This window comes from Octodon degus, unplaced genomic scaffold (genome assembly GCF_000260255.1).
Source record: "Octodon degus isolate 3935 unplaced genomic scaffold, OctDeg1.0 scaffold00079, whole genome shotgun sequence".
Lineage (NCBI taxonomy): Eukaryota > Metazoa > Chordata > Mammalia > Rodentia > Octodontidae > Octodon > Octodon degus.
In genome coordinates this window covers 9846947-9858125 of record NW_004524655.1, presented here as the reverse complement: position 1 = coordinate 9858125, position 11179 = coordinate 9846947, and the positions used below count along the sequence as shown (strand labels likewise).

The 11179-nt window shown below is 53.4% G+C and overlaps 2 protein-coding genes across 2 annotated transcripts in view; one reads left to right on the top strand and one right to left on the bottom strand.

Annotated features, from left to right (window-relative positions):
• Nucleotides 1-3768: 3768 nt before the first annotated feature.
• The window catches only part of Ggt1 (gamma-glutamyltransferase 1), a 41132-nt gene continuing 33721 nt past the window's right edge, over nt 3769-11179 (top strand). The window contains exon 1 of the mRNA XM_004636320.2: nt 3769-4086. The gene's annotated coding sequence lies outside the window, so the exon portion shown is untranslated. The remainder of the gene's footprint in view (nt 4087-11179) is intronic.
• Nucleotides 5192-11179, bottom strand: Lrrc75b (leucine rich repeat containing 75B; the record flags this gene model as incomplete). Its single annotated transcript, XM_023720941.1, has 4 exons — nt 5192-5966; nt 7551-7666; nt 8751-8879; nt 11063-11179. Coding segments are annotated over 4 exons (888 nt in total), but the record flags the coding sequence as incomplete, so codon positions are not given.

The following is an 11179-nucleotide window of genomic DNA, read 5'->3' as shown; positions in this document are numbered from 1 at the left end:
TATAACTTACATTTGATGGTAAGGCCAATGTTCAAAAGTCAAATGAAATGGGATCTCATGTTACCTGAGGTCGAAGGGCTGCAACTGGCAATGAAATATTCTCAACCTTGGGTGGTACACAGCAAACAAACCAGGACGCCTACCCCCATGGGCTCCAGGAACAAAACGGAAAAGACAAGAGCCAACTACAAACCAACACAGTCACCTGCGTTCCCTCCTGTGGAGTTGTCTCCGTCACCTTTGTGTTAAAGGATTGAAAGGAAATTCCAATGAAATAGAAGAGATAATACTGAACATAGCTGCTGTAGAGCATAGATTGATTCCATTAAAATAACACTAGAATTTCTTCAGAGACTTAAAACCAGGAAGTGGCCTGCTTTCATTTTTTTCTCCCCCCAAGGAAGGAAAGGTTTATTTAGCTCAGAGTTTGTGGAGGTCTCAGTCCATAATCAGCTGGCTCCAAGGCAGGGTGGCACATGGCAGAGGGCAGCAGTTCATGTTGGCAGAAAACAGCAAAACAGCAAGAGCGAAAAGGGAGGAACAGCGACCTGCTTTCAGCGACCTGCTTTCATTTTTTAAATTTAAAACTATGATCTAGTGACTGCTGCTCATCAGCATGATTGCTGGCGCAATGTGCTCCTGACGATGACCACAAAGAGGCCCGGGACTGCGCCTGCAGCGTCCACCCTTTTTACTCCAATAGGAACCAAGGATCTATCTTACATACAATTTCTTACAAATAACCCTTTTTGAGATACATATTTTTTCAAACGAGAAGATCAAGAGATAGAAGAAAGTGGGAGGCAGGAGAGAGAAAAGGGATAAAAGAAGAATAGAGATGGTAGTACAGGGGGCTGGGGAGATAGCTCAGTGGCATAAGGACCTGCCTAGCAAGGGCAAGGTCCTGAGTTCAATCCCTGGTACCAAAACTAAAAATAAAAAAATAATAAAAATAAAAAAGAGATTTTATTACATGTTCCAACTCTCCACAAGGAAAGTAATCAAGTATTGCAAACAGGTACCAAGGAAAATAAAATTTAAAAAAATTAATAGCATCATAGACATGCAGAGCTATCAGAACAGCACCTGGCCAGAGAAAGACCACAGAGGGGCTTGTTAAATAAATAAATGGAGGTGGGGAGGGGACCAGAGAGGGAGCTCAGCAATAGAGCTCTCGGACAGCGATCCCAACACTGCAAAAAATAAATAAATAAGTAAACCAATCAATAAATAAACCCAGGTGTAGTTCAGTTGTATTGGTCAGCTTTTCAGTCGCTGGGACAAAATACCCGACACAAGTTTTTATTCAGTTTTGATTAGTACACGTTGACAGCATGTAATGATTACTTTCCTTGTAGGGATCGGTACACATACTAACACCTCTTCATTCTTCTTCTTTTTTTTTTTTTAAATTTTATTTATTTATGTGTGTGTGTGTGGCCAGCTACAACCCACCAGGGGGCGGGGCTGGCTGGCATGTGGTGCTGGGGGATTGAACCCCAGTCCCTGATGCTTTGCTAAGCTTGTTCTAAGTAGGTGCTTTAGACCACTGAGCCGTCTCACCAGCCCCTCTTCATTCTTCTTTTATCCCTTTTTCTTCTCTTCTTCCTCTTCTCTTCCATCTCTTTAAATAAGGAGCTACTTCTTGTTTTAAAAAGAAATCTCCCTATTTCCTATTAGATATCTTTTATTTTTGCTCTTTCTTCAAATTTCAACTTTCCCCTATAAGAGAAACCAGGTCATAATAAGCTCCTGCATCTGCCTTGTTTCAACCTAACATTTTGGCCTCGAGGTGCACTTCTTTTCCTACAAATGACTCAAGTTTATCCTTTTTTTTTCTTTTGTTTTTTAAGCAGAAGCAGGGATTGAACTCAGGCCCTTGTGCTTGCCAGGCAAGCGCTTATTCTACTGAGCCAACTCCGCAGCCCACATTTATCCCTTTTATGGCAATCCATGATGCACAAATACATTTTCTTTATCTACTCATCTGTTGAAGGACCTATAGGCTACTTCCAAGATCTAGCTATCAGGATTTGCGCCGCGATAAACACAGGTATGCCTGTGTCACTGTACTACCATGTCTTTAATTCTTTGGGGAAGATACCTAGAAGGAGAATATCCGGGTCAAACAGAATTTCTGGTTTTAATTTTTTAATTTTCTTTTTATTTCTGTCAGCAAATTGAGTTTCAGCATCAGGTGGTTTTAATTTTTTGAGAGATCTCCAACCTGCTTTCTACAGCGGTTGTGCTGGTTACATTCTTACCAACAATGCAGAAGAATTCTTTCCCCTTCAACCTTTCAACTATTCACTATATGATTTCTTGAAGACAGCTATTCTTTCTAGAATACGATGTAATTTATTTTACTTTATTTAGGGAGAAAGGGTCTCACTACATAGCTAGGCTGGCCTTGAACTCACTGTGTAGCCCAGGCTGGCCTTGAACTTTCTGTGACCCTCCTGCCTCAGCTTCCCAAATGCTGGGATCACTACCATGCCTGGGGTGCTGGGAGCGCACCACCATTCCCTGCATAGTTTCAGAGATTTCTGTCTATGGTTGGCGGGCTCTGAAGTAGAAACATCATAGCAGAAAACCACAGCAGAGAAAGGCTGCTCAAGTGATAGTGACTGGGAAGCAGAGAGAAGGAAGAGCCAGCGAGAAAGGCTCCCATCACCCACTTCCTCCCCCAGCCCACTGAGCTGTGAGCTAACTCATCGGTGCCTTAACCAGTCCTGGAAGCAAACAGACCTAGTCTTGGCTCCAACCCTATCACTCAAGGGAGGCCCAGCTGCCTGCCTCCTAATCGGGATCTGGGGCTGGAGTTGCTTTGGCCCATACTCTGTCCCCCAGGGCCACATGAGGCAGGCTACAGTTTGAGTAGCTTCCCCAGAGGAGCTTTTGCTTTTTATTTTTTTTTAGGCTGAACCAGGGATTGAACTCAGGCCCTTGCACTTGCCAGGCAAGTGCTTATTCTACTGAGCCATCTCCCCAGCCCTGGAGTGCATGTGCTGGGAACTCCATCCCTACTCAGTTTCACGTGATGAGGCCTTTAAAGCAGCTCTCCAGGAAGTGAGGGAGTGTGTTCTCCTGGTCAGATTCATCTCATTTGTTAGCACAGTGGTTCTATAATAAAGGGGAGTCTGTCCCCCTCCTGCTCCCTTGCAGCCTGTCATCATGTGAGGTGCAGCGGGAAGGCCCTCAGATACAGCCTGCAGCTGTGGACCTGCCACCCACCAGATGCTGGAACCAAATAAACTTTTTCAGTTACCCAGGCTGCTATATTCTGAATAGCACAGAACAGACTAAGACAAGGAACAAGCCCTCGCTTGCTGCAGCTCTGTGTCCCTGCCCGTAGAAGGGCCTTGCCTGTGGTCATGAGGACTTCTGCCTAGCAACAAGGCCATCCTTCCCTGTGTCTCTTATGCTGTCTTGTGCTCTGGCTCAGCCACAGCACTGTCCAAATGGCCGAGAGATTGAGACCATCTGCTGCTACCTGGATTCTCCGGAGCTGGCCTGGGACACTTGGCTTGGGTCCTCTTGAGCCATCCAGGCAGGACTCTCTCTGAGCACTAACATTCCAAGGTTTGTGGGCTGGCTTCAGGCCAGCCGTGGGCAGGGAGCGAGGAGGACTGGAGGGACATAGAGAGCTTGGCCTTTCTCCAATAAGGAGTTGCGGGGGAATGTTCAGCTGCCTGCACATGTGACAGGTTGATCAGCCTGCAGGCCCCAAGTGTGGCCCTCCCTTCCTTCTTGTCTCTGGTCCACCTTCTATCCCACTTTGCCTGGCTCTGGGAAGCCCAACCCCCTGTTCTGGGAGGAACTTCTATGATTCTCAGCTGTAGGGGAAATCCACGTCTTTAAAACAAGGAAGGTATCAGGGCCCCAGGACAAAGCATTGAGGGCCAGGAGGGCCTGGAGACTAAGCTCTATTTAACAGAAGGAAGAAAGCTGAGAATGAGACCCAGCGAGGAGAAGGGCCTGTTCATTTCTAGCATGTCAGAAGCAGAGCCGGGCTGGACCCTGTGTTCTTCCCACGGCCTCCTGATAAGGAATCGCCAAAAGCCGTGAGATCTGTGCGGCTTGACGGTAAATCTCTGTCCTCTCCCTTCTTGGCTAACCCCCTTGGCCTGGGTCTGATGACATAACAGAATCCATGTCCCCTGGGAGATGGATGTGCCACTCACATCCCTGGAGGCCCTGGCCCTGGCCTCTGACCCTAGAGGGTCAATGACACAAGAGAAGGTCAGGACTGGTGGGGCAGGGTACACAGTCCCAGGGGGACCCTGACTTCTCCCCAGCCCCTCTGCTAGGCCCTTGTCCTTCTGCTGTCAGGCCTCTCCTTATCTAGCAGGAGTCCAGGCCCCCAGACCTATGCCTTGGCTCAGCATGGGACCCCTAGGCCACTGGCTTTCCCACTCTGGACCTCTGTTTCCCCCTAGGCATCTCTAAATACTTTTCTTGCCTATCTTACCTATCTGCTTGTTGAACTGAACACTAGCTCCTCACATAGGACAGTGAGGTTGAACATGGCACTAGGTTCCAGTCAGGAGCCCACCTTTGTGGTTCTTGAGGAAGAAGAGAGAGAGTGCCACCTATGGGTGCAGCCTTAGGGCTGTTGTGTCCTCAGCTCCCCTCCACCCACCTATCCCTTACTTCTACCCCCTGTGTACTCTCTGTGGGGACACCCTGACCCTGGAGCAAATGCATAGCTGTCTCTGGCCACATGCATCTCCTAACGCTGCTGAGCTGCCCACTCACCAGTACAGAGGCTTGGGGGTTAGGGCTGTGGGCAGCGCTGTGCCAGCCCTGAGTCCTCCCATTCTAGTCAGCAATGGCCTTGAGGTCAGTGCGGCCTTGTTCCCAGCCCAGGAGGTCCTGAGGAAGCATGGGCTCACATGTGAGCTTGTGGCAGGGTTGCACACGGAGCTCTGCACCCCACCCCAGGCTCCCAACCTGTTCCTCCTCAGCTCCCCTACTTATAGAACCCGAACTCTGCCAAGATGTGAAGCCTCCTCTAAGTGTCCAGCCCATACTATTGGACACAAGAACCCCACACCTAGGTCTACATATGGAAGCACCATGAGGAAGGTCAGTATGGCCTTGGCCCCACCCTTTGGCATAGACAGGGGCAACCCACCACAGTAGCCAAGTTGGCACTTTGGGGACCTGAAGGTGTGTGATGCAGAAAGGCTGAGGCAATGGGGGTCACCACTTTATTGTAAGGTCTGGGCTGAGGGTGCCAGGGCCCCTTCTGCGAGGGAAGGCTGAACCTCCTAAATGGGCTGCCTGGCCTCCTGGGAGATCGGTCTCTTCGCATCCCCTGGTTCTCAGGCTGAACATTTTTACTGGTTCTCCAGCAGCCTGTGGCACCTCCACCACCTGCTGTTCATGTGCTTAAGAGCATCCTTAATGGATGATAGACAGCAAGGTGAGTGGCAGGTCACCTGGCACAGCAGGCCTGGGGCTCAGGCCCTGGGTCAGCAGCTGTAGAGCCCCAAGTTGAGGCAGCAGTGGGGGACCCAGTTGTGCCACGCCCAGCCTCAAAGTCCAGGCCCTCATAGATAGTGGGGAGCGAGGTACGCTGGCTTAGCCGCCGGCGCAGGCCGACGAGCAGGGGCTGGGGTAGTGAGGTCACATCCACGTTGTTGCCCAGGTCTACCCAGGCCAGCGCAGGGAATTTGGTGGTATCTTTGACAGCCTCCGTGAGCTCACGGGCAGCAGCCCGGGTCAGCCGGTTGCCATTGAGCAGCAGCTGGGTGAGGCGGGGCAGCATCCACAGGCTGGGCAGCAGCAGGTGCAGGAGCTCATCGCTGAGCCCCGTGAAGCTCAAGTCCAGCACCGCCAGCCCTGCCCCGTGGCTGCCCAGGTAGCGGGTGATGTGCTGTACGTCTCGTGCTGACAGCGGGATGCCCGAAAGGTCCACTGTCTCCCCGATCAGCAGAGTCCTCTGGAAGCCACTCTTGAGGCTGTGGGAGGACAACAAGTGGGATGGACTAGGCAAGGGCCCCAGACCCGGACAGGATTCAAGTGATTACAAACAACGACAGCCTGGTCCCTGTCTGGGAGTAAGGCTACAACTACCATTTTCTACACGCGCAGCCGGGGGCAATTCTGGGAACCTCTCTGGGCTCAATTGTCCTGGAGAAAGAGGACAGGGTTGCTGCAAAGATTAAATTAAGGTTCCAGGTGTGAGCTATGACCGTAAGTCCCTGACTTCCGCACGCTGGACTTGTGAACTTTCACAGATGCATGTAAGACTCGCTTTGTCAGACCTTCGAACAAATCGGACTTAAGAACATTCTCCCAGGATGGAGCTCATTTATATGTCGGGGACTTACTCTATTATTATAAAACCTTACCACGTGTCCAGCATCAGTTATATTTGTTATATAACTGAATATATTTGTTATCTCACTCATTTTTTGCCAGCCTAGGAGGGCGTTCTAGTGAGGAGCAAACTGATGCGCAGAGAGGGAAAATAACTCTTCAAGGACAACACATCACTAAGAGGGGACGAGGTCTCCCCAAGTCAAGGTGCTCTGACTCCTTAGCCCACACTTTCCCCCTGAGCCCGCTTGGAAGTCAGCTCCTTCAGGGTAGGGAAAAGCTTCTTGTGAGGAGGTGGAGGGTGGGGCTGGTCCCCTTGGCCTTTGGGTAGTAAGAGAGGAGCATCAGTGGGCGTGGGGGAGGACTTGTCCAGGGGGAGCACTCCCTGTGTTCTAGGTTGGGAGGGACAGTGGGAGACTGAGGAGGGTCTCTCTTGCCACCCTTCACTTTTTATTCTCTTACCTCACTTGGGCACCACCCGCCGGGCAGATGGGCTGGACGGGGGAGCTGAGAGCAGTGAATGCGCCTCTTGGGTGCCCACCCACCGTAGCAGGGAACAATTACATGGGCTCCAGATTCTTCCTGGACCATCAGAGGGACAGAAGGAGGTAGAAGACTAGTAGGGGCCATGCGCCAGAGTCTATTCCTGGCCATGGTTCTAGGGCCCCAGGCCTGCAGCTACTTCCGGGACGGGCCTGTATGCATGAGGCTGTTATGGAATGATGGGGGTGGGCCCCCACCTCAGTGAGCTATCTGATAGCCTTCGCGGCCTCAGCTTCTAGCAGCCTGGTGATGGTGAATCCCCAAAGGGCTGCAGGACAATTAGGAGTATGGTCTTGGCAAGACTCCGCTGCTCCTGGCCTCAGTTTCTCTCCCTGTCCAATGGGCATGGTGCAATAGACTCTCCCTCCCTCACCACTGGTTATAAAGATACACCTGACACTTGCGGAGTTCTCAGGTGGTGGGTATGAAAAGAGGTCCAGGCCCTGAAACAGGCTAGGGGTTGAGGGATGCATGAATGAAGGGGAGTAGGGCCATTCTGGAGGACATGGGAAGGTATTTTATATAGAGCAGGCAGCTTGGCTTCAGGTGCATCTGCTGCCAAGGGCCAGACAGGCTTCCAGGAATGGAGACTCAGTACAGATGAGAGGAGCAACCAACTGGGTGAGACTGCAAGCAGCAAGCTCTCAGTGAGAGAGGGCCAGTGGCGGGGCTCCCCTTACCAGTTCTGCGTTTTCCTCTGGGGGTGGCTGGGCCCTCGCTGCCGCTTGGAGTGGGGGGTGAGATGGTAGATGAGCTGCCGGCAGATCTTGTCCGAGGATTTCCAGAGCTCATAGTCCTGTGGGTTTGGGGGCAGCGTTGTCACGGTGAGACTCAGGCCCTCTCACCCCCACCCTGGCCTGATCTGGCCCAGAGCCAGAGGAGACTGCCTGCGGGGAGCAGGACAGGCTGGTCCAAAACCCGCAGTGCCCGGCGGGAGGAAGCCTAGACAATGAGCCCTTGTTCCCTGTTCTCAGGCTTAGGGCCAGTGGCTCCAGCTAGCAGCTGGTGGCCTGCACACCCTCGGTACCCCCCAGGGATTTGCCGGAGGAGGAGTCCAGATTAGGCCCCTCGAGGGAGCCCAGCTCCACTGACGCCAGTCCCAGGGAATAGGAAGAAGCCAGGTCAGCATGTTCTTCCTCTCGTTTTCCAAGCTATACCCTGCCTGTGGGCCTGGGTCTGGGCCGATAGGGCCGGGGGGTTAATGTTTTACAGCACCACATCTTGACGCTCCCCATCCTAACTGGGCCCCAACAGAGGCCCCTGCAGAGCCTGGGGGTGGAGTACAGGATGAGCTTTCCACAGAGCTGGCACCAGTCATGCTCCACTACCTGGAATGTTCCTTTATACGGTCATTCTGTTAATAGTCCCAGGAGCACGCGATGCACATGGGACAGCAAGTCCTGGTGGTTACTGTAATAACTGTGCGTAGCCAACTGTATGCAGATGCTAGAGCTGGCAGAGCCTGAAGTGGGCACCTGTTTCATGTAGGGGATTCATTGTGACCAGGGCTCGGGAGCTGCTCCACACAGTCAGGGGCTGAGTGTGTGCTCATGGAAGATGCTGGCATGGGAGGGAGTGGAGGTAGGGAGGGCAGAGTCCAGCTTAGCACGAGGAGGGCCATACCTGTGACCCAAGCTGCCATGGAAGGGTTGCAGAGAGCAACTATCCCCAAGTAGGACAGGGGGAAGTAAACAGAGGCTCCAGGCTGGACCAGCTCTCTTCTGCCCCTGGGAACTCAAGGGCTGCCAGTCCAGATCTTTGAATGAACTTGTCAGAACAGTTTGTTTCCTACAGGGTTCCCCTGTGACTTCTGTTCAACTTGTGTCCTCAGGCTTGCGGCACAGTGGTGCGTGCTACTGTGGAAATGGGTCTATGCTTACCTTCTTGGGGCACTGCAGGTCCCGGGCCAGGTTCACTAGCAGGTCATGGGAGATGGGGTCCACCAGGTTGAGGAAGGTCACGTTCCTATAGAGGATGTCAGTGAGGAGGGTGCCCTCAAGACCCAGGTCCTGTGGGTGATGCAGACATAGGTGAGTGAGCCAGAGAATGAAGCCTTCCTTCTCTGGGCTGGCCCACTAGATGTCCTTCTGCTGGTTCCTGGGTCCCCATCTCCCTTCCTGAGGCTTGCTGGAGTTGCCCAAAGGCAGTAAGTGATACAGCAGCAGGTGGACCCTTTCAATGAGGAGGGGGTCACACACCAGGGCCCTGATGGGGGTAATAAGCAGATGGAGGTGGCAGAGTGTCTTGATATGGCACCTTTCCTTCTCTAGGGCTGTTTGCTCCATTGATGACCCCTGAATGGCAATGTCTCCCATGATTCCTTTTAGGCCCTTTGCCTTCCCTACTATCCCTGAGGTCTCCTGAGGTACAGCAATTACCCCAGCCTGTGGGGATGGGCCTCTCTCCCAGCTCGAATGTTCCAAAAACACTCAGCCTCTTCATGTTCATCCCCTGCCCTGAAGCTGGCCTCATGTCCTGAGTGCCAGTGCAGGGAGGGAGGGAGCAGCCTTGTCACCTTCCCAGGATTCACTTACCATTTCCCCCTTGTCCTCTCTCCCTTGGCTCACTTAGTGGGCCCACTCTTTCCTCCCTACTGCTTCTACTGAGGTCTAACCCCCCTGCATCCTCCTCCCAGGTCTCCTAGTCTCCCACAACCCTCCAGACAGGGCTACCAGAACACCTCTACAAAACACATGAACTTGATGCTGAACCCCTTTGGCGGAGACCAAGTGGTCTGGAAGTGAAATCAGAGTCTTACACCACTGGAAATCTCTAAATTCCCTGTGCCAGCCCCTTCTCCTACCCTTCGATCAGCTCTATGGTTAAGGCACTGGCCTGGCCTTCCTGTCCTTGTCCTTTATGTCCTCCTCCCCATTCCTGTATGGGATCCTTCCACAGGGTCTGTTTAGAGGATGCACTGACAGCTTATGGGCTAGGCACAGCCAGGAGGAAGCTCCAGCCTCTGTGTGTACCCTCCCCAAGCCGATGCAAACTACATGCCCAGGAACAGAAAGGCAGGACCGCAGCTGGTTATGGGGCAGAAGAAGCCCCTTGCTAACCTTCAGAACCCAATCTCTTGGTGACCCAGGTAGTTTTCAAGTTCTCTCTCTCTCTCTCTCTCTCTCTCTCTCTCTCTCTCTCTCTCTGATGTTTCCAGGGAAAATGCCCAGCTGGTGCCTTGGGCTCAGTCTGGCTGATTAGATATTGCACTGCTGTTTGTATTTTCAACACGGTTTGAGTCACAGTGAGCAGCGAGAAGAGGAGGCTGGTGAGTCCCGGCAGACCCAGACAGGGCCCCAGACTGCAGCCTGCCTTCACTGGTCAGGACAGCTCCTCTTAAAGGGCCAGCTGCACCTTTCCAGCCCACTGAGTCCAGACAGGAAAGCTGGGGCTGGAGGAGGGGCAAGCCTGGAAGGCAGGCTACAGTCCTGACTTGCCCAGTTTTCTCTGTGGACCCTAGGCTCACCACGTTGCTCCATGCCTCAGTTTCCCCATCTCCACTCATCTACCTTCTGGAGGTTAAACACCTGCATGCATGGCTGACTTCAGCTCACAGCATTGGGCAGGTGGCGGCTGCAGCTGCTGCAGGAGATGGGAACTAGGCAGAGGAAGAAGTAGTTCACCCCAGGGTGGTTCTGGAGCCCACATTCGTGTTGCTCAAGGCTCAGGAGCGCAGGCTAGGGTGCCCGATGTGTGTGGAACCGGAGCCCTCTTGCCCAAACGCGTCGCCGTGATGTACCCACACCAGACTTGTGTGCTCAGCGGGCACCAGCTGCCTGTTAGGAGGATGCGTGCCTTGTGGCTTTGTCCGTGCTGCCATGGTGCCTCGGTCTGCGCCCGCAGACCTGCGGGGCTGCCACTTCCCAGGGTCCAGTGCTTCCCCCTCTTCCTATTGTTCTTCAAAACAACATTGTTCCCCACTCTGCCCAGCCCTCTTCTTTGCTTGCCAAGGCCTGCATGTGGGCTCAGCTCCAGGCCGGGGCACCCTCGACACACAACAGACCCCAGCCCCTGACACAGAAGCCCCTCCTCCACACAGAGTCGGCCAGCCTCGCCAGAGTGTCTCTCCAGCCCACCGTGCTCTTCCTCCGCCCCTGCAGCCCATCTCGCCCTCGGAAGCCATCCTCCCCGCATCCTGCAGCCCCGGCCCTCCCATCCCGGCCCGACCCCGGCCGCCCGCTCCTCGTCTCGCCTGGCGCAGAAGGCACAGCAGCTGCCTGGCGCGCTCGGGCCGCCGCTCGCGGAGCGTGGACTGGATCTCGCGGAGCCAGCGCACCCTGCGCTCGTAGGGCGCGGGCCCGCCGCCAGC